The 27,572-nt window shown below is 42.9% G+C and overlaps 1 protein-coding gene across 2 annotated transcripts in view; it reads right to left on the bottom strand.

Annotated features, from left to right (window-relative positions):
* LOC112222108 (monoglyceride lipase) overlaps positions 1-22,309 on the bottom strand; it is a 32,278-nt gene extending 9,969 nt beyond the window's left edge. Inside the window, exons 1-7 of one of the 2 annotated variants that reach the window (XM_024384724.2) lie at positions 22,119-22,309; positions 20,789-20,933; positions 13,789-13,895; positions 9,594-9,730; positions 4,378-4,488; positions 4,006-4,095; positions 3,088-3,303 (exon numbers count right to left, since the gene is read on the bottom strand). In XM_024384724.2, the coding sequence (XP_024240492.1) occupies positions 3,088-3,303; positions 4,006-4,095; positions 4,378-4,488; positions 9,594-9,730; positions 13,789-13,895; positions 20,789-20,913 (786 nt within the window). In that variant the 5' untranslated portion in view covers positions 20,914-20,933; positions 22,119-22,309. Of the gene's footprint in view, positions 1-3,087; positions 3,304-4,005; positions 4,096-4,377; positions 4,489-9,593; positions 9,731-13,788; positions 13,896-20,788; positions 21,145-22,118 lie in introns of those variants that run through there. The other variant, XM_024384723.2, reaches the window with a different exon arrangement.
* Between the last annotated feature and the right edge of the window lie 5,263 nt (positions 22,310-27,572).

Below are 27,572 nucleotides of genomic sequence, written 5' to 3'. Positions count from 1 at the left end.
TCTCTGTGTGTTCATTTCCCCTCTCTCTCTCTCTCTCTGTGTGCGTGTCCCCCCCTCTCTCTCTCTCTGTCTCTCCTCTCTCTCTCTGTGTGTTCACCCCCTCTCTCTCTCTCTCTCTCTGTGTGCGTGTCCCCCCCTCTCTCTCTCTCTGTATTTCCCCCTCTCTCTGTGTGTGTATTTCCCCTCTCTCTCTCTCTCTGTGTGTGTATTTCCCCCTCTCTCTCTCTCTCTCTGTGTGTGTATTTCCCCTCTCTCTCTCTGTCTATTTCCCCCTCTCTCTCTCTCTGTGTGTTTTTCCCTCTCTCTCTCTCTCTCTCTGTCTATTTCCCCCTCTCTCTCTCTCTCTGTGTGCGTGTCTCCCCCTCTCTCTGTGTGTTTCACCCCCCTCTCTCTCTCTCTCTCTCTCTCTCTGTGTGTTTGTCCCCCTCTGTGTTTTCCTCTCTCTCTCTGTATTTCCCCCTCTCTCTCTGTGTGTGTTTTCCCCTCTCTCTCTCTCTGTCTGTTTCCCCCCTCTCTCTCTCTGCGTGTTTCCCTTTCTCGCTGTGTGTTTCTCGCTCTCTTGATCTCAAATTCAAGCTGCTTTATTGGCATGAGACATTGTCAATATTGCCAAAGCAACAATGTATACTATATACATTAATACAATTATAAACAATAATAATATAAAATGGTAGTAAATAATAATATAAAAATAATATAATGATAAGTCAATAGTAGAAATGTAATAAATATGTTAAATGAAACTAACGTATAACTAAAACCGGTCATCTTCACCATTACATCAGTACTACAACTTACATCACCATCATTAAACTGCTAGCATTACCACCCATACCACTACTATTTGGAATGATTAACAATAATAGTAATAATAAGTAAGTTACTGCTTACTATGCAGATGTTATTATCCAGTGTCCCTCAGGCTATGGCAGGAAAATACATATTTGGCTGCAAGAGGAGCCATTGCTCCTTCGCCCATGAGTAATCTTAGTTTTTCCTCTGGGTTTAATAAGTTAACATTTGGAGTAAATGTAGTCATTTCTGTGAATAATGAATCTCTTTGTGAGGAATATTTATCACAGTAAAGGAGAAAGTGCATCTCTGTCTCTACCTCCCCTGTCGTGCAGTGACCACATACACGCTCCTCTTTTGGTAGCCATGTCTTATGTCTGCCGGTTTCTATTGCCAATTGGTGGTCACTCAGCCTGTACTTGGTAAGGATCTGTCTCTGCTTCGTATCCCTGACAGGGTAGAGATAATCAGCCAATTCATATTATCTGTTTAGGGTCAGATACTAATTTAGTCGGCTTTGGGATTTTGTTTAGTTTTTCCAATGTTGTAAATATGAGTCCTTTGATTGGTTCATGATTTTGCTTATTGGAATTCTTTCTTTTGAAGCAGTGCTGGTGTCAGCTTGGTTGGTGAGGTCCAACACCAGCTAACAGAGGGCTTGTTTCTGGTGTCAGCTTGGTTGGTGAGATCCAACACCAGCTAACAGAGGGCTTGTTTCTGGGCTCAGCTTGGTTGGTGAGGTCCAACACCAGCTAACAGAGGGCTTGTTTCTGGGCTCAGCTTGATTGGGGAGGTCCTACACCAGCTAACAGAGGGCTTGTTTCTGGGCTCAGCTTGGTTGGTGAGGTCCAACACCAGCTAACAGAGGGCTTGTTTCTGGGCTCAGCTTGGTTGGTGAGGTCCAACACCAGCTAACAGAGGGCTTGTTTCTGGGCTCAGCTTGGTTGGTGAGGTCCAACACCAGCTAACAGAGGGCTTGTTTCTGGGCTCAGCTTGGTTGGTGAGGTCCAACACCAGCTAACAGAGGGCTTGTTTCTGGGCTCAGCTTGGTTGGTGAGGTCCAACACCAGCTAACAGAGGGCTTGTTTCTGGGCTCAGCTTGGTTGGTGAGGTCCAACACCAGCTAACAGAGGGCTTGTTTCTGGGCTCAGCTTGGTTGGTGAGGTCCAACACCAGCTAACAGAGGGCTTGTTTCTGGGCTCAGCTTGGTTGGTGAGGTCCAACACCAGCTAACAGTGGGCTTGTTTCTGGGCTCAGCTTGGTTGGTGAGGTCCAACACCAGCTAACAGAGGGCTTGTTTCTGGGCTCAACTTGGTTGGTGAGGTCCAACACCAGCTAACAGAGGGCTTGTTTCTGGGCTCAGCTTGGTTGGTGAGGTCCAACACCAGCTAACAGAGGGCTTGTTTCTGGGCTCAGCTTGGTTGGTGAGGTCCAACACCAGCTAACAGAGGGCTTGTTTCTGGGCTCAGCTTGGTTGGTGAGGTCCAACACCAGCTAACAGAGGGCTTGTTTCTGGGCTCAGCTCTTGGGTTTGAAGTGCTTTAAATTGCAGACTTGAATTTGGACTTGCTCTCTCTGTGTGTGTGTGTGTGTGTGTGTGTGTGTGTGTGTGTGTGTGTGTGTGTGTGTGTGTGTGTGTGTGTGTGTGTGTGTGTGTGTGTGTATGTGTGTGTGTGTGTGTTGCTCGCTCTGTGTGTGTGTGTTTCTCTCTCTCTCTCACTCTCTGTGTGTGTGTGTTTCTCTCTCTCTCTCACTCTCTGTGGGTGTGTGTTTCTCTCTCTCTCGCTGTGTGTGTGTTTATCTCACTCTGTGTGTGTGTTTCTCTCTCTCTCTCTGTGTGTGTATGTGTGTGTTTCTCTCTCTCTCTCATGTGTGATGATGTATTAACTTGGAACAGCCAGTGAAACAAATACAGAATGTTCAAGAGCAGAAAATAGAAAAGTTCAAGCTCAGATAAGATGGTGTCCTTTCTAAATATACTGGCTTGTCTCTATCAGTTTGTATGACTTAGTGTCTGACCTATTCACATCTGTTGAGACATGTCTGGTTTTGGCCTGTCTGCAGTGCTAAGAATGTGCAAAGTTGTAATCAAATCAAAGGGTGGCTACTTTGTTCAACAAACCAAAATATATTTGTGATTCTTCACTTTTGTTTGGTTACTACATGAATCCATATGTGTTATAGTTGATGTCTTCACTATTATTCTACAATGTAGAAAAATAAAGAGAAAGCCTTGAATGAGTAGGTGTGTCCACACTTTTGACTGGTACTGTATGTCTCTGGTGTTGGTCCCACCTTAATCTTCTTGTCCGTGCTCTGGGCCATGTCAAACATCATCTGGGACCCTCTAATGTCACACAGCTTGTCGTCGTCACCATGGAGAAGCAGGAAGGGCCAGGTGATGGCAGGGACCTCTCTCTCGATCCGCGCCACCGCGCCCATCAGCTGCATGCCAAATGACACACGCAGCCCACCGTGATAGTTCAACTCATCATTGTCATACGCCTCAACCTGCAGGGTAAAGGAAGGGACCGTTGAGTGACCACTGAGCATGTTTGATTTCCTTTAGACGTTCACTGATAGTATCCCACAGGGTACTTGGCTTTCTCAATATTGACACATGATGCAAATACTACTCTACAAGATCTGGCCTGAATACATTGTGTCCAGTATATAACACTCACTGCTGAAGTTTATCTCAGGCCATATCCTGGTGCTTTGAATAATGTTAAAAAATGGAGAACTGTAACACTCATGACCTATTTTCTGTCTAGAAGCTTGACACCAGACCTGCACCTGCCTTTGTTGTGATAAGTGCATTTCCTCAACATAACAGGTTGTGAAAGGAGGGTGACAGCCCGATACCCATTGTTGTCTGTTGCTTCCCTTGTTTAAGGGTAACTTTGGGTGTAAACAGAGAACTGGACGACGTGACAAATCCCTAGGCCTGGATCTCAGTCAAGACTCTATTGTGGAGCAGCCTTTGAAACGGCAAAACATACACAACACACAAACCCAGACAGATGGGCTCCTATCCAGCCTTATCTCCAACTCTCTTTCTTCATTCAGTCACGTTGTCCTTTGCGACTAAATAAAGTCTTTAACTCTAACTTCTACATCCTAAACATCTGCTTCATGTATTTGCGCACGGATGTATGTACACACACGCAAGCATGCACACACACACACACACACTCCATAGATCAGTCTCACCTGTTTTTGGTCCCGTGAAACCCATTTAGACTCAATAGAGCCCAGAGAGAGACTAGGTACCATGTGATTTAGGATTTTAGCCAGGAACACCTGTAGACAACAAATAAGGAAATCCCCAGTGATTACAAAGGAATGTAGGGAACTAATACAGCTCTGGTCAGTGGTTAAGTAGTTGTACAAACAAACGGTATGGTACTGAGTTGCATGGATCTGTAGACATTGGTGACCCGCTAAATGAGAAGGGACTGGGTGCAGGTGAAACCATAGAACTAGATATCCCAGAACGGACATCCTCGTTCAAGTTATTGGGAGGATGGTGGGTGAGCAGCAAGTAAAGCATATATCACCCATATATGTATGGGTGAAACCCACCTTGAAGGGTGTGGCAGATTCTGGGTTCATCTTGACCATAGGAGCAATCAGAGCCACACCGGCAAAGTCATGAGGTCGTTCACAGGCCGTCAGAATGGAAATGGCTCCACCCTGAATGAAAGGGGAAAAGGAAGAGAAGTTATGACATCTTCTGTGATTTAAATCAAATAAGCAAGGGTAAACTAATTAGGAGATGCACAACTGCTTTCTACAATGAATCAATTTGGCACAGATAATTCTTGATGTTTTTCTGGGAGACCAATTTGTTTGAACAGTGTTTGTCTGCCCAGACATTTGAATATTCATGAGTGGGGGCCTCTATCGAGTGAGCCTCTAAATAGATCACATACATAGCACGAACATAGCTAGATCTATTTAGTAATAACCATACAATTTAGCTCAGTTGGTAGAGCATGGCACTTGTAATGCTGGGTAGTGGGTTTGATTCCCGGGACCACCCAGAGGTAAAAAGTATGCACTCATGCCCAAGTTGGGATAAAAGCATCTGCTAAATGGCACATACAGTGCATTCGGAAAGTATTCAGACCCCTTCCCTTTTTCCACATTTTGTTACGTTACAGCCTTATTCTAAAATGGATTAAATAAAAACAATGTCCTCTTCTATCTACACACAATACCCCATAATGACAAAGCGAAAACAGGTTTTAGACATTTTTTTCAAATGAATTAAAAATAAAATAAAGAAATACCTTATTTACATAAGTATTCAGACCTCTTGCTATGAGACTCGAAATTGAGCTCAGGTACATCCTGTTAATAAATGGGCCATAGTAGCAAGTAATTACAATTTAGCTAAATTAACACTGGAGTGATAGATGTGCAGATGATGTGCAAATAGAAATACTGGTGTGCAAAAGAGAAGAAAGGTAAATAAAAACAATATGGGGATGAGGTAGGTAGATTGGATGTGCTATTTACAGATGGGCTATGTACAGCTGCAGCGATCGGTTAGCTGATGTTTAAAGTTAGTGAGGGAAATAAATATAAGTCTCCAGCTTCAGCGATTTTTGCAATTCGTTCCAGTCGGTCATTGGCAGCAGAGAACTGGAAGGAAAGGCAGTTAAAGCAGGTCTTGGCTTTGTGGATGACCAGTGAGATATACCTGCTGGAGTGCGTGCTACGGGTGGGTGTTGTTATCGTGACCAGTGAGCTAAGATAAGGCGAAGCTTTACCTATCAAAGACTTATAGATGACAGGTTGATAGAATTGTCCGGAGAGCTCCGAGACAGGATTGTGTCGAGGAACAGATCTGGGTAAAGGTACCAAAACATTTCTGCAGCATAGAAGGTCCCCAAGAACACAGTGGCCTCCATCATTCTTAAATGGAAGAAGTTTGGAACCACCAAGACTCTTCTTAGAGCTGGCCGCCTGGCCAAACTGAGCAATCGGGGGAAGAAGTGCCTTGGTCAGGGAGGTGACCAAGAACCGATGGATGGTCACTCTGACAGAGCTCCTCTGTGGAGATGGGAGAAACTTCCAGAAGGACAACCATCTCTGCAGCCCTCCACCAATCAGGCCTTTATGGCCAGACGGAAGCCACTCCTCAGTAAAAGGCACATGACAGCCCGCTTGGAGTTTGACAAAAGGCACCCAAAGGACTCTCAGACCATGAGAAACAAGATTTTCTGGTCTGATGAAACCAAGATTGAACTCTTTGGCCTGATTGCCAAGTGTCACGTCTGGAGGAAACCTGGTACCATCCCTACAGTGAAGCATGGTGGTGGCAGCGTCATGCTGTGGGGATGTTTTTCAGCGGCAGGGGCTGGGAGACTGGTCAGGATCGAGGAAAAGATTAACAGAGCAAAGTACAGAGAGGTCCTTGATGAAAACCTGCTCCAGGAACACTCAGGAACTCAGACTGGGGAAAAGGTTCACCTTCCAACAGGACAACAACCCTAAGCACACAGCTAAGACAACGCAGGAGTGGCTTCGGGGCAAGTTTATGAATGTCCTTGAGTGGCCCAGCCAGAGCCCGAACTTGAATACAATCGAACATCTCTGGGGAGACCTGAAAATAGCTGTGCAAAAATAGAAAATAGCTCCCTATCCAACCTGACAGAGCTTGAGAGGATCTGCAGAGAAGAATGGCAGAAACTGCCCAAATACAAGTGTGCCAAGCTTGTAGTGTCATACTCAAGAAGACTCAAGGCTGCCAAAGGTGCTTCAACAAAGTACTGAGTAAAGGGTCAGAATACTTGCTATTTCAGTTTTTCTTTAATTAAGAATTTGCTGAAAATTCTCATTATGATATTTTATGTGTAGATTGATGAGGGAAAAAAACTATTTAATAAATTTGTGTATCTCTTGGATCTCTCCAATAACTAATCAAGAGAGACCACAAATGCCAACAGTATTTAGCACCTCTGAACAGTGTCTGCAGTCAATCTCTTTTGTGTTCACACAACAAAGACATTGGAAGTCATCAACCAGTTAACACATTGTTAAAATACTCCAAACCCTAACTGGCAGTAGCGATGTTTGGCATTGCATATCCGTGCGTATTGCTTATGGTCTAGATATCAAGCGATCTGCGCTAATGTTGCTATTTTGTAGAAAGACATTATTGATACCAGCCAGATGGCCAGAGCTAGCAAGATGACAAAGAAACAATTGAATTCCCTCTCCTTTACCCCATACTACCAGTGCCAGCCCATAGCCAAATGTTTACCTAGCTAGCTAAAGTTAGTCCAACATAGCTAGCTAGCTAAGGACACCGCTAAGGATCATCGAACACAGGCAGCTGTTTCATGGAAAGTAGTTAATCTATTGTAATTTAATTATAATATAGCTACAGTGGGTAGCTAGCTTGGAGGAAGTATTTAGTGTTGTGTGCATTGCGTCTGTGCACTTAGCTAGCTACCACCCATAGCCTACACTGCATATGAAGTGTTACTGGCTCATCTGTGGATGTATAGAGAAAATGCCCAATTCTTTCCTTTTTTTGTTGGCTCCCCCACGTGGGGGGTTGTGTTCTCTGATTGTCTCTAAGTCAATGTGTTGGCCACTGACGAGCATTGTGATCAAGTAGAATCGGTAGGTTTGTCGCAACTCGGTCAGAATGCAAGTACCGCTTTTGTTCTAGCAAGAGAAGGAACGACATCCCACTGTGATAAGTACCTATCGGCAAGGAGATTCCCTTTGTGTTTCATGCTATAGAGAGACAGAGAGAGAGAGAGGCCTTTGGGGGATTGAGCAGGAAGGGTGAGCGAGAAACAGAGAGGCTCTTTAAGGAACTGATGAGAGAGGCCTCCACTAGAAATACACACACACACACACACACACACACACACGCACACACACACACACTAATCCCCGACTGCAATGAGGGAGAAAAATACTTGCATAGTGTTGCGTCCCCTGACACTATGAATACTTGGATTGTGGTTATGTTAGGCCCTAACATACTGACATTACATAAAGGCCTGGTTCTGACGAAGTTGGAAATGGAAGAGGGCCAGATCTACGGAACCAGAGTGGGAGATGGGGAAGGAGGGAGGAAGGAGTTAGGTGGTCAGTAAGTACAGAAAAAGAGGAGGAGAAGGAGGGATGGAGGGAGAAATTGGTCAGTAAGGAGCAAGGGTCTGTTTAGCTCACTAACCAGGACAGCAGTGAAAGATCAGTAGGAGAGTGGGCAGTGTAGCAAGGTTTAAGCTTGGATAAGAGGGTCTGTTTTTGAGGGCAGTGAGGGTCACTGGTCAATTCATCAGTGGTCAGTGCATGCACTGCAGTAAAGGATGCTTTGGGACTATGTGTATCTGGACTGGTCTGTATCTGGATTAAGATTCTCCTCTGTAATCTTAAACATGCCATTTGTGTTGACTGAGACCACAGGCTTCAGGTCTTTAAAAAACTTCTTAGGGATAGGAGTCCTGCTAGCGGAACAACTTCCGTTGAAACTGGCGAGCGAGCAATTCAAATAAATAATCATAAATATTATGGATTTTAAACATTTATGTAAATATAAGTGTGTTATATCGGCTGAAAGCTTAAATTCTTGTTAAATCTAACTGCACTGTCTGATTTACAGTAGCTATTACAGTGAAAACATGCTATGTGATTATTAGAGGATGGCACCCCACATCAAAATATTTTTCCACCGGCACATTTTTCATACATTCACAAATAACGATTAAATATTCACTTATTGTTGAAAATCTTCCTCTGATTTATCAAGTTGACTGAGACCACAGGCTTCAGGGCTTCAATGCCAATAGTGGTGGTGGTATTTGCCCGACACAAGAAGTGCAGAATTTAATGCTGCTCGTAAATTACAGTCTCAAGGCATCAGACATGGGTTCGAAGCATTGCTTTTTCATATTCATTTGGGGCTGGTTTCTCAGACACAGATTAAGCCTAGCCCTGGACTAAAAATGACTTTAAATGGAGCTTCTCCATTGAGCATACCTTTTAGTCCTAGACTAAGCATCATCTGTGTCCGGGAAGCCGGCCCACATGCCTGTAAAATGCCAAGCCTTACCTCACTCCACAGGCTTTTCCATCACAATAACTTCCCATTAAAACGTCCTGTTTAAATGTTTACGTTCAGACGTTCTAAACATTTACTCTACTAAAATTGCCTGCATTTCAGGCATAGTGAAACAAAGTACTCTAATTATAACAGCAGGTCAAACCCAGAGGAAGGCTGTCTATAGGTGCATGGCTGGTGGTACATGAGGGAATCTAAAGGATTGCTATAACAATGAGGATCTTGACCAATAGGCTACAGGTGGTTTCCATTGTTCATGGGCTTTACGTCACAGAAGCAGAGTTCAGTCATAGAACAGCAGAACAAGCAAACATAGACAGGAAAGAGCAGCACGGAAGGGAAACGAGGCCTCTAATGCTAAATACGGTAAATCCTTTTGAAAGCCTGACTTGGCACTATTGGTTCTTACAAAACTAGACTTTCAAAGGACACCATCTCCCAAGAGTTTGTAGAATAAATGATGTCATACACGTCAGCTGTGATGTCAGAGCATCTGTGGTCATTTGAGTCACACTGAGTGTAGGGGGTGTTGAATGCAGGCCTTGTCTAATGTTTGTGTGATGGATATAGCCTTAAGGTAACCCTGGCCCTATGACCTCTGAGAAAACAGTTTGTCCTGTATTGTACTGAGAGGTAAACATACCATAGCCCCTGGCAATAATACAGTCTCAATGTTTGGTCAGGGAGGAGACTAAAGAGGGTACCGCACCATAGAATGTCCAATGATGAAGATTGGCAGGTCAGGGTGTCGTCCCTTCATCAGGTCAATGTGCTGGAGGGAGTCTCTGACAAACACCTGGAAGTCCTTAATATTCATCCTGTCTCCTTCACTCTGGCCATGGCCAACTGATGGAGGGAGAGAGAGACACGAGATGAGACGAGAGAAACTACTGAGTTACAGAGACAAGAGGGGAATAAATTGCCTACTCTCCCCCTCATTACTCTCTGTGCAGAAAAGAGGGAGAGCTAACACTTTGCTCTGAGCATGCCAATGAAGCCAGTGTTTCCCCTATATGCATTCAGCAGCGGCACACCACTGCTGCTAAATAGTGGCTACCATAATACACACACACACACACAGCTACTCATTCAAGGGTTTTTCTTTATTTTTACTATTTTCTACATTGTAGAATAATAGTGACAACATCAAAACTATGAAATAACACATATGGAATCATGTAGTGAACAAAAAAGTGTAAACAAATCTAAATATATTTTAGATTCTTCAAAGTAGCCACCCTTTGCCTTGATGACAGCTTTGCACACTCTTGGAATTCACTCAACCAGCTTCACCTAGAATGCTTTTCCAACAGTCTTGAAGGAGTTCCCACATATGCTGAGCATTTGTTGGCTGCTTTTCCTTGACTCTGCTGTCCAACTCAACCCAAACCATCTCAATTGGGTTGAGGTCGGGTGTTTATGGAGGCCAGGTCATCTGATGCCGCACTCCATCACTCTCTTTCTTGGTCAAATAGCCCTAACACAGCCTGAAGGTGTGTTTTGGGTCATTGTCCTGTTGTAAAACAAATGATAGTCCCACTAACCCCAAACCAGATGGGATGGCGTATCGCTGCAGAATGCTGTGGTAGCCATGCTGGTTAAGTGTGCGTTGAATAAATTCTTTTTTTTAAATCACAGACAGTGTCACCAGCAAAGCACCCCCACACCATCACACCTCCTCCTTCATGCTACACAGTGGGAACCACACATGCAGAGATCATCCATTCACCTACTCTGCGTCTCAAAAAGACACGGCGGTTGGAACCAAAAATCTCAAATTTGGACTAATCACACCAAAGGACAGATTTCCACAGGTCTAATGTCCATTGCTCGTGTTTCTTGGCCCAAGCAAGTCTCTTCTTCTTAGTGGTGTCCTTAGTAGTTTTTTTGCAACAATTCGACCATGAAGGCCTGATTCAAGCAGTCTCCTCTGAACAGTTGATGTTGAGATGTGTCTCTGTGAAGCATTTATTTGGCTTCAATCTGAGGTGCAGTTAACTCTCATGAACTTATCCTCTGCAACAAATGTTACTCTGGGTCTTACTTTCCTGTGGAGGTCCTCATGAGAGCCAGTTTCATCATAGTGCTTGATGGTTTTGAGACTGCACTAGAAAAAACTTTCAAAGGTCTTGACATTTTCCAGATTGACTTCATGTCTTAATTAATGATGGACTGTCGTTTCTCTTTGCTTATTTGAGCTGTTCTTGCCATAATATGGAGTTGGTCTTTTACCAAATAGGGCTATCTTCTGTATACCACCCCTACCTTGTCACAACACAACTGATTGGCTAAAACGCATTAAGAAGGAAAGAAATTCCACAAATTAACAACGCACACCTGTTAACTGAAATGCATTCCAGGTGACTACCTCATGAAACTGGTTGAGAAAATGCAGAGTGTGCAAAGCTGTCATCAAGGCAAAGGACGGCTACTTTGATGAATCTCAAATATAAAATATATTTTCATTGTTTAACACTTTTTTGTTTACTACATGATTCCATATGTGTTATTTCATTAGTTTTGATGTCTCCACTATTCTACAATGTAGAAAATAGTAAAAATAAAGAAAAACCCTTGAATGAGTAGGTGTGTCCAAACTTTTGACTGGTACTGTATATATACAGTGCCTTGCGAAAGTATTCGGCCCCCTTGAACTTTGCGACCTTTTGCCACATTTCAGGCTTCAAACATAAAGATATAAAACTGTATTTTTTTGTGAAGAATCAACAACAAGTGGGACACAATCATGAAGTGGAACGACATTTATTGGATATTTCAAACTTTTTTAACAAATCAAAAACTGAAAAATTGGGCGTGCAAAATTATTCAGCCCCTTTACTTTCAGTGCAGCAAACTCTCCCCAGAAGTTCAGTGAGGATCTCTGAATGATCCAATGTTGACCTAAATGACTAATGATGATAAATACAATCCACCTGTGTGTAATCAAGTCTCCGTATAAATGCACCTGCACTGTGATAGTCTCAGAGGTCCGTTAAAAGCGCAGAGAGCATCATGAAGAACAAGGAACACACCAGGCAGGTCCGAGATACTGTTGTGAAGAAGTTTAAAGCCGGATTTGGATACAAAAAGATTTCCCAAGCTTTAAACATCCCAAGGAGCACTGTGCAAGCGATAATATTGAAATGGAAGGAGTATCAGACCACTGCAAATCTACCAAGACCTGGCCGTCCCTCTAAACTTTCAGCTCATACAAGGAGAAGACTGATCAGAGATGCAGCCAAGAGGCCCATGATCACTCTGGATGAACTGCAGAGATCTACAGCTGAGGTGGGAGACTCTGTCCATAGGACAACAATCAGTCGTATATTGCACAAATCTGGCCTTTATGGAAGAGTGGCAAGAAGAAAGCCATTTCTTAAAGATATCCATAAAAAGTGTTGTTTAAAGTTTGCCACAAGCCACCTGGGAGACACACCAAACATGTGGAAGAAGGTGCTCTGGTCAGATGAAACCAAAATTGAACTTTTTGGCAACAATGCAAAACATTATGTTTGGTGTAAAAGCAACACAGCTCATCACCCTGAACACACCATCCCCACTGTCAAACATGGTGGTGGCAGCATCATGGTTTGGGCCTGCTTTTCTTCAGCAGGGACAGGGAAGATGGTTAAAATTGATGGGAAGATGGATGGAGCCAAATACAGGACCATTCTGGAAGAAAACCTGATGGAGTCTGCAAAAGACCTGAGACTGGGACGGAGATTTGTCTTCCAACAAGACAATGATCCAAAACATAAAGCAAAATCTACAATGGAATGGTTCAAAAATAAACATATCCAGGTGTTAGAATGGCCAAGTCAAAGTCCAGACCTGAATCCAATCGAGAATCTGTGGAAAGAACTGAAAACTGCTGTTCACAAATGCTCTCCATCCAACCTCACTGAGCTCAAGCTGTTTTGCAAGGAGGAATGGGAAAAATTTCAGTCTCTCGATGTGCAAAACTGATAGAGACATACCCCAAGCGACTTACAGCTGTAATCGCAGCAAAAGGTGGCGCTACAAAGTATTAACTTAAGAGGGCTGAATAATTTTGCACGCCCAATTTTTCAGTTTTTGATTTGTTAAAAAAGTTTGAAATATCCAATAAATGTCGTTCCACTTCATGATTGTGTCCCACTTGTTGTTGATTCTTCACAAAAAAATACAGTTTTATATCTTTATGTTTGAAGCCTGAAATGTGGCAAAAGGTCGCAAAGTTCAAGGGGGCCGAATACTTTCGCAAGGCACTGTATATATATTTACATTTAAAAAATGGGGGATGGTAAAACATTTTCAGTGTAAACTAAAAAGACTAAAACCAGATATAAAGTATAATGGAGCAATATATTTTTTAAATAAGATTATTTTTGAGAAATAACAATCACTAAAATAGACATTCAGGGAGAATCTAGAATGTAAAAAATGGCATAGCATAGATTTTGTTATAATGTTTGAGTCACTCAGATAGCATAAAAACAAGGCATAAGCCATGGTAAAATGTGTATAATTGCTTAACACCCCTTCCCCCGCTAACCTTGCCACTGCTGCTGAAAGAAAGCATTCAGAACATGTGCCTTTCTCTCTCATAGCTTCCACTGATAATGGTGCAATGGAAGCCCATTGGTGTCTGTCAGGCGATGCTGCTCTTTGCTCCTCAGCAGTGAAGGGTGTGTGTGTGTGTGCATGCTCGTCTGTGTCAAACATCCCACTCTCCCCTAGTGATTCAATATTTTGGTTATTACTTTGAAACTCAATGGAAAAAGATTTGACTGTCGTAGACAAATGACATGTATTAACACCCTCCTCATTACTGTATAATAACCTTAGAATAGGTCATTTCTGTAGCGTAAAATAAGTGCTACCCCTGTGGCTCTGTAAGAGGTGCTGCAAGCTGTTTAACTCACCATGGTCGTGTGCAAAGACAAGCAGAGACTGTTCCTTCAGGGTCTGGCCGATCTCATCATACGGCCCACAATGCTCCCCTGCCCCATGGGCCACGAACACCAGAGCCCTGCAAGAAATGGGGAAGGAGAAGTCAGTCACATTACATACACATAGGCACATGGACACACATTAACAACACAAAAACAACATCCTTGTGATCACCATCAAGGGTTTCATCAGAGTTAAACATCTCACATCCTCCAGCGATAGCAGCTATCAGAACCACGACACACCCTTGTTTGCCCACAGAGCAGCAGAGTTAAGTGGAAACAGACACATAGCCAACAGAAAGAGCAGGGAGCCAACCCAGCTTGCCAATGCTGCTTTAGTTCCTGCTTATAACCAGTTTGCAAAACTGAGTGAAGCTCTCAGTCAATGGCAATTAGCCTGAATATGCTCAGAGAAGGAGATGCGAAAGGAAGAGTGAGAGTGGCTGTTCATTAAACTTCATTAGTATCTCTGTTCCAGTTTCTCTCTCTCAATCTTATTTGAGAGCGTCCGGCTGGCTAGAGCTTCACATGTACTTGTTGGCTAAGAAGGAGTTTCTCAAAGCGTGCCTTTGTGTGAACATAATGTTCCCAACACACATGGGACAGTAGGACTTCTATAGAGATAATCTCAGTATATTCAGTGTCTTGAGAATGGTAGTAGGGAGTCAAAATTCTGTCCCTCCCTCAATCTCTCCAAGGAATTTGGACCCACTTGTGTCCCAGAATGTGGCTTCGAACCAGGCTTATCAAATGCTGCCTCTAGCCTGAAAGAACATCAAGTTTTCCCGCAGCATGAAACGAGCCAAGACGATAATCCTCTTTATGAGATGCAGACTGAACTCTGTTTCATACCACATGGACTGATATCCACCATGAATAGATTCATTCACTCAAACACAATAAGACTGGTCAATCTCTATGGCATATCAAGCTGCACGTGTGTAGTCGAGGTAGGGAGAGGTTGTAAATGGGCCAGGGCCTGAACACTGGCATCTTAATCAGATCAAGGGCCTAAGCTGCTCAACACTCCAGGGCCATAGCCCTGACTGCAGCCTGTGTGAGACAGGGCTGGGGACACCACAGTGAATACAGCTACAACCAGAACAGCCAAATGAGCACGTCTTGGTAGGTGTGTGTCAATGAGTAGTGAGAGAGACTAAAAGCAATAAGACAAACATTCAAGTCAGACTTGTTTGGTAAGGAAATTATTGTAATCCTGATTCAATTGTGTAAAACATCAATAGTGGAATGACCCACTTAACTACATGCAGTGTGTGTGTGTGTGTGTGTGTGTGTGTGTGTGTGTGTGTGTGTGTGTGTGTGTGTGTGTGTGGACACGTTTTAATATACTTGTGAGTATATTAAATGCTTGTTGAAAAGTCCTCACAATAATAGCAAACCAACAAAAATTCAGAGAAGTGAGGACATTTTGCCGGTCCTCACTTGTAAAAAAGCTATTTTAGGCTTAGAGGTTAGGGTTATTATTAGGGATATTGGTTAGGTTAGGGAGTTAGGGTTAGGTTTAATGTAGGGGTTAGGGTTATTATTAGGGATATTGGTTAGGTTAGGGAGTTAGGGTTAGGTTTAATGTAGGGGTTAGGGTTATTATTAGGGATATTGGTTAGGTTAGGGAGTTAGGGTTAGGTTTAATGTAGGGGTTAGGGTTATTATTAGGGATATTGGTTAGGTTAGGGAGTTAGGGTTAGGTTTAATGTTGGGGTTAGGGTTATTATTAGGGATATTGGTTAGGTTAGGGAGTTAGGGTTAGGTTTAATGTTGGGGTTAGGGTTATTATTAGGGATATTGGTTAGGTTAGGGAGTTAGGGTTAGGTTTAATGTTGGGGTTAGGGTTATTATTAGGGATATTGGTTAGGTTAGGGAGTTAGGGTTAGGTTTAATGTTGGGGTTAGGGTTATTATTAGGGATATTGGTTAGGTTAGGGAGTTAGGGTTAGGTTTAATGTTGGGGTTAGGGTTATTATTAGGGATATTGGTTAGGTTAGGGAGTTAGGGTTAGGTTTAATGTTGGGGTTAGGGTTATTATTAGGGATATTGGTTAGGTTAGGGAGTTAGGGTTAGGTTTAATGTTGGGGTTAGGGTTATTATTAGGGATATTGGTTAGGTTAGGGAGTTAGGGTTAGGTTTAATGTTGGGGTTAGGGTTATTATTAGGGATATTGGTTAGGTTAGGGAGTTAGGGTTAGGTTTAATGTTGGGGTTAGGGTTATTATTAGGGATATTGGTTAGGTTAGGGAGTTAGGGTTAGGTTTAATGTTGGGGTTAGGGTTATTATTAGGGATATTGGTTAGGTTAGGGAGTTAGGGTTAGGTTTAATGTTGGGGTTAGGGTTATTATTAGGGATATTGGTTAGGTTAGGGAGTTAGGGTTAGGTTTAATGTTGGGGTTAGGGTTATTATTAGGGATATTGGTTAGGTTAGGGAGTTAGGGTTAGGTTTAATGTTGGGGTTAGGGTTATTATGAGGATATTGGTTAGGTTAGGGAGTTAGGGTTAGGTTTAATGTTGGGGTTAGGGTTATTATTAGGGATATTGGTTAGGTTAGGGAGTTAGGGTTAGGTTTAATGTTGGGGTTAGGGTTATTATTAGGGATATTGGTTAGGTTAGGGAGTTAGGGTTAGGTTTAATGTTGGGGTTAGGGTTATTATTAGGGATATTGGTTAGGTTAGGGAGTTAGGGTTAGGTTTAATGTTGGGGTTAGGGTTATTATTAGGGATATTGGTTAGGTTAGGGAGTTAGGGTTAGGTTTAATGTTGGGGTTAGGGTTATTATTAGGGATATTGGTTAGGTTAGGGAGTTAGGGTTAGGTTTAATGTTGGGGTTAGGGTTAGGGTTATTATTAGGGATATTGGTTAGGTTAGGTTTAATGTTGGGGTTAGGGTTATTATTAGGGATATTGGTTAGGTTAGGGAGTTAGGGTTAGGGTTATTATTAGGGATATTGGTTAGGTTAGGGAGTTAGGGTTAGGTTTAATGTTGGGGTTAGGGTTATTATTAGGGATATTGGTTAGGTTAGGGAGTTAGGGTTAGGTTTAATGTTGGGGTTAGGGTTATTATTAGGGATATTGGTTAGGTTAGGGAGTTAGGGTTAGGTTTAATGTTGGGGTTAGGGTTATTATTAGGGATATTGGTTAGGTTAGGGAGTTAGGGTTAGGGGGTTAGGGTTATTATGGGATATTGGTTAGGTTAGGGAGTTAGGGTTAGGTTTAATGTTGGGGTTAGGGTTATTATGAGGGATATTGGTTAGGTTAGGGAGTTAGGGTTAGGTTTAATGTTGGGGTTAGGGTTATTATTAGGGATATTGGTTAGGTTAGGGAGTTAGGGTTAGGTTTAATGTTGGGGTTAGGGTTATTATTAGGGATATTGGTTAGGTTAGGGAGTTAGGGTTAGGTTTAATGTTAGGTTAGGGTTATTATTAGGGATATTGGTTAGGTTAGGGAGTTAGGGTTAGGTTTAATGTTGGGGTTAGGGTTATTATTAGGATATTGGTTAGGTTAGGGAGTTAGGGTTAGGTTTAATGTTGGGGTTAGGGTTATTATTAGGGATATTGGTTAGGGAGTTAGGGAGTTTAATGGGTTAGGGGATATTGGTTAGGTTAGGGATATTATTAGGTTATTGGTTAGGTTAGGGAGTTAGGGTTATTATTAGGGATATTGGTTAGGTTAGGGAGTTAGGGTTATATTGGTTAGGTTAGGGAGTTATTGGTATTAGGGATATTAGGTTATTATTAGGGATATTGGTTAGGTTAGGGAGTTAGGGTTATTATTAGGGATATTGGTTAGGTTAGGGAGTTAGGGTTATTATTAGGGATATTGGTTAGGTTAGGGAGTTAGGGTTATATTGGTTAGGTTAGGGAGTTAGGGTTAGGGTTATTATTAGGGATATTGGTTAGGTTAGGTTAGGGAGTTAGGGTTAGGGTTATTAGGGGGATATTGGTTAGGTTAGGGAGTTAGGGTTAGGTTTAATGTTGGGGTTAGGGTTATTATTAGGGATATTGGTTAGGTTAGGGAGTTAGGGTTAGGTTTAATGTTAGGGTTATTATTAGGGATATTGGTTAGGTTAGGGAGTTAGGGTTAGGTTTAATGTTGGGGTTAGGGTTATTATTAGGGATATTGGTTAGGTTAGGGAGTTAGGGTTATTATTAGGGATATTGGTTAGGTTAGGGAGTTAGGGTTATTATTAGGATTTGGTTAGGTTAGGGATATTGGGGATTAGGTTAGGTTAGGGAGTTAGGGTTATTAGGGAGTTTAGGGGGTTAGGGTTATTATTAGGGATATTGGTTAGGTTAGGGAGTTAGGGTTAGGTTTAATGTTGGGGTTAGGGTTATTATTAGGGATATTGGTTAGGTTAGGGAGTTAGGGTTAGGTTTAATGTTGGGGTTAGGGTTATTATTAGGGATATTGGTTAGGTTAGGGAGTTAGGGTTAGGTTTAATGTTGGGGTTAGGGGGTTATTTAATTTGGGGTTAGGGATATTGGTTAGGTTAGGGAGTTAGGGTTAGGTTTAATGTTGGGGTTAGGGTTATTATTAGGGATATTGGTTAGGTTAGGGAGTTAGGGTTAGGTTTAATGTTGGGGTTAGGGTTATTATTAGGGATATTGGTTAGGTTAGGGAGTTAGGGTTAGGTTTAATGTTGGGGTTAGGGTTATTATTAGGGATATTGGTTAGGTTAGGGAGTTAGGGTTAGGTTTAATGTTGGGGTTAGGGTTATTATTAGGGATATTGGTTAGGTTAGGGAGTTAGGGTTAGGTTTAATGTTGGGGTTAGGGTTATTATTAGGGATATTGGTTAGGTTAGGGAGTTAGGGTTAGGTTTAATGTTGGGGTTAGGGTTATTATTAGGGATATTGGTTAGGTTAGGGAGTTAGGGTTAGGTTTTGGGGTTAATGTATTGGGGTTAGGGTTAGGGTTATTAATGTTGGGGTTATATTGGGATATTGGTTAGGGGGAGTTAGGGTTAGGTTTAATGTTGGGGTTAGGGTTATTATTAGGGATATTGGTTAGGTTAGGGAGTTAGGGTTAGGTTTAATGTTGGGGTTAGGGTTATTATTAGGGATATTGGTTAGGTTAGGGAGTTAGGGTTAGGTTTAATGTTGGGGTTAGGGTTATTATTAGGGATATTGGTTAGGTTAGGGAGTTAGGGTTAGGTTTAATGTTGGGGTTAGGGTTATTATTAGGGATATTGGTTAGGTTAGGGAGTTAGGGTTAGGTTTAATGTTGGGGTTAGGGTTATTATTAGGGATATTGGTTAGGGAGTTAGGGTTAGGTTTAATGTTGGGGTTAGGGTTATTATTAGGGATATTGGTTAGGGAGTTAGGGTTAGGTTTAATGTTGGGGTTAGGGTTATTATTAGGGATATTGGTTAGGTTAGGGAGTTAGGGTTAGGTTTAATGTTGGGGTTAGGGTTATTATTAGGGATATTGGTTAGGTTAGGGAGTTAGGGTTAGGTTTAATGTTGGGGTAAGGTTTAGCAGTATTTCTCAAGTTAAAAAAATTGCATGAAAACGAGTCGTCTATCTTTGAATGACAACAAACACTTCATTGAAGAATCTCTACTGTTGACCAATGACCGACAAAGGGGCGTAGACTTCGGCTCCGAACTTCAGCTTGTCGAGAAAACAAAATGTTGTGCACGAACAGCCCAAAACCAACAAAAACTTCCCAGAATGTCATAATATATGCACGGACTGTTCCGGATGGGAAACACGCAGATGCCTTTACACTCTATATGGCCAGTCAGTGATGCCATCAATGGACATGAATGGCAGAAATGGCATGCAGTTGATGTTACAACAAATTTTTAAACAAGCATTTATTTTATTTTAATCCAACCTTTAAAGCCTGAGGGGCTAGATCTCACAAAATCATAAAGGGGAGAATCCATAGCTTGTAGAGATTTACACCAAAACAGTCATTTTTATAAATGATGCCACCACATGAACAGAAAGCCCTAAAATATGTTTCTCTCTGATTTTCCCACCCCCATATGAGATACCAAATACTAGCCTCCAGTCTAAAGAATAGCATGTGCTAAACAAACAGTGCTCTACTATAAACTGACCCATACTACTGTCAGTAGAAATTATTCAATTAGCAGTATTCTAGGGACCTGGTGGTAACCATAGTAACAGTATGTCTGTAGTAAGACTGTGCTGCTGAGGAGGATGAATGGTTGCTGCAGTAACCGTTGCTAGACCGCAGTGCAGGCATGTAAATGGTTGTTGTTGTGTGAGATGTGGGTGTACTGTACTTACTGTACTGTGCCATTGGACTAGCCTGTCCCCTGTCTACACTGACTGTAATGTTGATTGAATTAGGTTCATACACTAGGAGTGACATTCTGTAGCCTGGCCTATATGACAGGAGCTGTGTGTGTGATCCGAGACAGATTCTCAATCCGTCCACAAACAAGGAACAAGGAACATGCTTACATGTTTATAGAGAAGTGAGACCACAAACACCCTGTCAGAGCTAGCATGAGTCAGTTGTAGGCTACTGCAAGCTCCATGGTTTGGTGTGACACTAGCTTGACTACAGTCCAGACGTTGTGTGCCTCTGTTTCCAGGCCCAACTCTCTGTCTCTGATGTATTGGAGTCTGTTCCATTTTAAATGGTGTTATGGGGTGAGGGGGCAGGGACCAAGGACAGGTGCATAATAACTTACTGTATTGAAAACGTCATGTTGTATCTTATTTGAGTCTGACAGTCTCTAACAGGCTGGTGTAGCCTCAAAAAGATATTATCTCTGTGTAAAATGTTACTTTTTATTATAGGACACATAGGATACATAGCAGTTGACGTTCTATTAAATAATGAAGGCATTGTTAATCATTTCAAAAATACACGCACAACCTCCGGACATGGCAGGTGACGAAAACAATGTCCTTGTCTTCGATCATCCACGCTCTTTTATGGATTATACCTCGTTTTACACATCACATCACATTTCTTCCACTGACCTTGGGGGGCCCTCTGGCTCCCAGTAGCGGCAGAACAAGTGCTGTCCGTCGGCGTTGACGATGTGCTGCAAGTCGGCGTAGGGGACACCTTGCGGAGTCCGCCGCGGAGCTCCTGGTTCGGGCATGGAGGCGCCGAGGACCCACTCTGCAACATAAACACGGAGCACAGTTATTAGGTCGGTGCTATACAGGTAGGACAGACCGGCGAAAAACAAGCACGTGACCAAGACGTTCATTGTTAGCTATTTTTCATTAATTTGCTGGCTGGCTGAGGTCAGCAGCAAGCGATTCCGCAGTTTAGATTTTTTTTTCAATTCAATACAAGCGATCTACGTCACCGAAGCGTAAGCCTATGTTCAACTCGCCTCTCCCCGGGCGACTGTGGTCACGCTTCACCACAACCCCTCCCCTTCACGCTCAGCAGCTGACTTTTATGGCAAGTGCACATTAAATGGATAGCAATATAGTATTATGTTACAGTAACAATAGGGAGTTCTTGACTTGGGCAGACGCTCACCTCAGCTGAGTACCAGCACCTCAAATGTTCTCCTGCTTGAGCTCCTGTTCCTTATAGAATATTAATTCAAAATATTGTGGAGCTCCTGCACCTAAATATAAACAGTACCAGCACCCAAAATGAGTACCAGCACCTATTTCAGTCCAAGTCCAGCACTGACAATAGGCTACAGTGCAGTCAAGGTGACTGAATGTAGGCTACAGAATGAATGTCGTGCAAAAGAGGCTGTCAGTAAAAATTAACCGCGCTATTTCCTGAGGTCTAGTTTGACTACATTTTAATAATAACATATATCATGATGATGTAGGCTTGTGAAACCAAAAATATAAATGTTAACGAATGTGCGCCTGGGTCAATTAACTATTGATGATAGTGCTTCTGATAAGCTATAAATAGATCGGCCACAGTCTCAAGGGACATGAGGGGACACTGTCGACAACACTACTAGTTTTGGCACTGTCGAAAGTGGGGTCATATAGCATACACAAGCGATACATATAGCCAGAAATTCTAGAAATACTTTGATGTTATTTTTGATAGCCTGTGTCATATATGGATCCACAGTCAAATGTTTCAACCTATCACATTTTGCTACTTATAACAATGTAGCCAAACGTGACATTTTTGTGATTTAAATGGCATACCTGTCACATTTGTTACATTATTATTAGTAGCAACATTGTATGTGTTGAATAAAATTCAATATTCAGAGGTGGACAGTAAACTCTTGGCTGAGATAACAGCAAGAAATGGAAACAATGCTTGAGGTCTTGTTTTTATAATGATGATGACTGGCAAAAAAAGTTGACCAACCTTATGTCCTGAAAGGGCTGTCTAGTTTCTGCTTCCTCTCACAAGGCTCTCTCTTTCTTTTCAGCTCTTTCGGGTGAAGTTGCGTGGCTGCTTGTAAGTAATGCGTGCGAGAGGAAACCCCAAATACACACACGGACTGAAACCCATTTCCAGCAGGCGAATGGAGCTTCACATACTAGACCAAAATGCCTTTTCTCTCTCTCTCTCTCTCTCTCTCTCTCTCTCTCTCTCTCTCTCTCTCTATATATATATATATATATATATATATATATATATATATATATATATATATATATATATATATGTGTGTGTGTGTTCTGCATGTCCAGAGCAAAACTGCTATTAGCTGGAGGTTCTGGGAACAGAGAATAGGTGATGAAGATAGATTATGTTCTACCAGAGGCCCAGAATAAACCCATCCGTTTGTTATTAAATGTTCATGTTGAAATACTGGATTTGGCCAGTTCCAATTATAGATTGTCATGGTTGTGCAACTGTGGATCATTAGATTTTCAGCTTTTTTTCTATGAAAATCTAATGGTCACTCTCTTTCTCACACACACGGATACACACATGTGCATGCATGCGCACACGCATGTACACACAAACCCACACACATGTACACAGAGAGAGAGTGCCCTTGAAGTAATAACAGGTTAGTTACATACTAAGACTTTAAGAAAAACATTAAGGTACAGAAAGGATAAGTATTGTTACTGTGATGCCCTGGAATGTTGTACATGGATCTGGGTTTGGACATTGTAGACTAATGCATTATGATCCAGAAACATGATATCAAATCACATACAGTAACAGTCAAAACTTTGGACAAACCTACTCATTGAAGGGTTTTTCTTTATTTTTGCTATTTTCTACATTGCAAAATAATAGTGAAGACATCAAAACTATTAGATAACACATATGGAATCATGTAGTAACCAAAAAAGTGTTAAACAATCCAAATATATTTGAGATTTTTTCAAAGGAGCCACCCTTTGCCTTGATGACAGCTTTGCACACTCTTGGCACTCTTTCAACCAGCTTCACCTGGAATGCTTTTCCAACAATCTTGAAGGACTTCCGACATATGCTGAGCACTTGTTGGCTTCTTTTCCTTCACTCTGCGTTTTTATTTTTATTTAACCTTAAGTCAGATAAGAACAAATTCTACCCCCCCCCCCCCTCTCTGGTGGTTTACCTTGGTAGGCTCCCTGACAGCGGGGCATGCCGCCACAATGATGGGCCGTGGGTGTCCGGATAGGGACCCCCCCCCTCTGGTGGTTTACCTTGGTAGGCTCCCTGACAGCGGGGCATGCCAACCACAATGATGGGCCGTGGGTGTCCGGATTTGGGGTCGCCTTTCCGGACCCGTCATCTGGTCGTCGTCCAGACTGGAAGATCTGGGCAGTAACTTAGGCAGATGTTAACCACGCACACACACTCATGAAATATATATAATTACATTCATTCCCCAATGAGCGGCGTTGTGGCACTAAGTGATGGTTGTATGGGGACTTTGTTTATGGCTCTATCACTTCCTAAGTGTCAAAGGAACTGAACCGAAAAGGAATGAAAGCATAAAAAAAAGATATACAAAATATAGTTCTCACACAAAAATCATCTAATTGGACTGTATTCTATATACGTCCAATGTTCTGGCAAAATGACTATCATGGCATTGTCTCTAATGCCATATTGGGGGTTTTCCTACTTGGTGTGTTGCTTAGGCACTATTATAAGTTGATAACTATATGATAGGTTTACAGCTGTAAGGCACTAGTTTTGGCAGTCTACAGGGATGACCTATGGACTTCTGGGAAGAAAACTGGTGAGTGCTGTAGAGTCCAAGGCCTAGAAGTAAATGTTCAACTTTACTAAGGTTCGTATTTTGCTTGGACCCTTAAGTGATCCTAGCATAAATCCTAATTGGATGTTCCGTTGTGCATGTGCGTTTATGCTTACACAAGCGTGCATGTCAAGGGAAAGAAAACCAAGTATCCTGGCAGATTACAACTTGTTCATAATGAGTCTGACGTAGTCAGGTAATTTTCAGGTCAATGCCTGGAGGTCAGTCAGAATTGGTGTCAAGGGAGTCTGTAGTAGTTTTTACAACAAGTCATAGCTATGTTATCCACGGAGGAACTAACCTCACGACGGAAGTACTCTTTAAGTATTGGACCAGTCGTACGTGGTGTGATCGTGGTTAATGATTCTAATAATTTTCCTCCTGAATGGAGGATTCTATTTATTAGTGACATGTGTTAACCATTGGAAGAGTGCACTGGAGATTCCCTTCCACATGTTGCAATCTGAGTGACTCCTATGTCGCTATTGTCAAGGGTAATTTGATTGGTTAGGTCTCTAACCTTCTTACTGATTGTAGCTAGACTGACTGTTGCTGGTATTGGTACTGGTGCTCAAAGGGACCAGTTATCCTACCGATTTATTCTGAAATATTATACTACCGGAACACATGATTGGAGCATTTTAGTAGTTGTATTGTAGTTGAACCTACACATGGCAAGGACTGATTATTGTTGCCATTTGTTTTGGAGGTGGACAAGTCCACTGGACTTCCTTTACGACCAGTGTGGTACACCTCAGTACTATCTTAGATGTGTTCTAAGATAATCCCCGTCTCAGGGCCTGTCTGCTCCTCACTGTTCTCATAGGGGAGTTTACAACTAGATTTGATTTATGCTCTGGCGGCCTCGTATGGTGTTGTCCATAGTCTCGACCCCCCCACCGGCCTCGATGAGGCTCATCATGGGTCTGGGCTACTATTCCCCCCCTTTGTGTCTCCGGACCCCCCCCCACCCACACCAGCGGGTGGTGTTGGTGTCCGAGGCGCAACCGAAAAGGTCGGACCCTATGTACGAGTTGTCAGCGGCCGCGTTATGAGAATGGCTGTAGCCTTTCAACCAAATCTCCTGGTATTTGTACTTCAAAACGTTCAGTGCCTGAGAGGCATGTCAGTCCCCACCGCATCCGCGTGTGGCAAACTCTTCAGTACCTGCGAACTGAGACGAGAATATCGGTCTGTGATATCGCAGTGTTTCACCAGTAGGAGTCATCGGGTCAGTTGCTGGACTGACGCCATTAGTGTCATTGTAAGGGGTGACAGTCCCCAACAAAGCGGAAGGTGTATCATCGGAGGGAAGTTGCTTATTCAAGAGGACAGCTGGCTCGAAATCCTGAAAATAATGGTCAATCAAGTTGGCTGATGGAATGTGTCGAGATATCGTAATATCTCCTTGGATCGGATTCTGCCCCAAGAGGTTTCTAAACATCTTTTTCCCAGGAGGTGCTTTCGACAGATACCCCTCGTGAATGACTGCTTTGCAGCTAGCGTTAGGGGAAGACAGTGTGGTCAGTGGAGAAGGCACTGTAGCCTGTGACCATACCTGTTTGGTTTTCCAATCCATCAATGGGAGTAACCGATCCATCAAGTCTGCTCCAAGTAGCAGGGTTACAGTTTCGAGGCTGGTAACATACACAGGGTGAACGAGCGATATGTCCTTGAAGTGTAGTTTCAGCATGACTCTCAATGTGAGAGACGCGGTACTCTGAGTGACCCCTCGAAGTGTGGTGTCGCATCGTTCCACTTTTAACAAATGTTTAGTTGGCTTCAACGCCCTTTTGAGATCATCAAACAATGTTTGAGAGATGAGTGATATTGTCGCACCCGAATCAATTAGTACATGACAAGTTAAAGTAATGATGGACTGTCGTTTCTCTTTGCTTATTTGAGCTGTTCTTGCCATAATATGGAGTTGGTCTTTTACCAAATCAAATCAAATCAAATTTTATTTGTCACATACACATGGTTAGCAGATGTTAATGCGAGTGTAGCGAAATGCTTGTGCTTCTAGTTCCGACAATGCAGTAATAACGAACAAGTAATCTAACTAACAATTCCAAAAAACTACTGTCTTATACACACTGTAAGGGGATAAAGAATATGTACATAAGGATATATGAATGAGTGATGGTACAGAGCAGCATAGGCAAGATACAGTAGATGATATCGAGTACAGTATATACATATGAGATGAGTATGTAAACCAAGTGGCATAGTTAAAGTGGCTAGTGATACATGTATTACATAAGGATGCAGTCGATGATATACAGTATCTACGTATGCATATGAGATGAATAATGTAGGGTAAGTAACATTATATAAGGTAGCATTGTTTAAAGTGGCTAGTGATATATTTACATCATTTCCCATCAATTCCCATTATTAAAGTGGCTGGAGTAGAGTCAGTGTCATTGACAGTGTGTTGGCAGTAGCCACTCAATGTTAGTGGTGGCTGTTTAACAGTCTGATGGCCTTGAGATAGAAGCTGTTTTTCAGTCTCTCGGTCCCAGCTTTGATGCACCTGTACTGACCTCGCCTTCTGGATGACAGCGGGGTGAACAGGCAGTGGCTCGGGTGGTTGATGTCCTTGATGATCTTTATGGCCTTCCTGTAGCATCGGGTGGTGTAGGTGTCCTGGAGGGCAGGTAGTTTGCCCCGGTGATGCGTTGTGCAGACCTCACTACCCTCTGGAGAGCCTTACGGTTGAGGGCGGTGCAGTTGCCATACCAGGCGGTGATACAGCCCGCCAGGATGCTCTCGATTGTGCATCTGTAGAAGTTTGTGAGTGCTTTTGGTGACAAGCCGAATTTCTTCAGCCTCCTGAGGTTGAAGAGGCGCTGCTGCGCCTTCCTCACGATGCTGTCTGTGTGAGTGGACCAATTCAGTTGGTCTGTGATGTGTATGCCGAGGAACTTAAAACTTGCTACCCTCTCCACTACTGTTCCATCGATGTGGATGGAACAGTACTGTTTCCTGAAGTCCACAATCATCTCCTTAGTTTTGTTGACGTTGAGTGTGAGGTTATTTTCCTGACACCACACTCCGAGGGCCCTCACCTCCTCCCTGTAGGCCGTCTCGTCGTTGTTGGTAATCAAGCCTACCACTGTTGTGTCGTCCGCAAACTTGATGATTGAGTTGGAGGCGTGCGTGGCCACGCAGTCGTGGGTGAACAGGGAGTACAGGAGAGGGCTCAGAACGCACCCTTGTGGGGCCCCAGTGTTGAGGATCAGCGGGGAGGAGATGTTGTTGCCTACCCTCACCACCTGGGGGCGGCCCGTCAGGAAGTCCAGTACCCAGTTGCACAGGGCGGGGTCGAGACCCAGGGTCTCGAGCTTGATGACGAGCTTGGAGGGTACTATGGTGTTGAATGCCGAGCTGTAGTCGATGAACAGCATTCTCACATAGGTATTCCTCTTGTCCAGATGGGTTAGGGCAGTGTGCAGTGTGGTTGAGATTGCATCGTCTGTGGACCTATTTGGGCGGTAAGCAAATTGGAGTGGGTCAAGGGTGTCAGGTAGGGTGGAGGTGATATGGTCCTTGACTAGTCTCTCAAAGCACTTCATGATGACGGATGTGAGTGCTACGGGGCGGTA

This window comes from Oncorhynchus tshawytscha, linkage group LG22 (genome assembly GCF_018296145.1).
Source record: "Oncorhynchus tshawytscha isolate Ot180627B linkage group LG22, Otsh_v2.0, whole genome shotgun sequence".
NCBI lineage: Eukaryota > Metazoa > Chordata > Actinopteri > Salmoniformes > Salmonidae > Oncorhynchus > Oncorhynchus tshawytscha.
The sequence above is the reverse complement of the archived record's forward strand: the minus strand, read 5'-3'. Positions and strand labels throughout refer to the sequence as shown.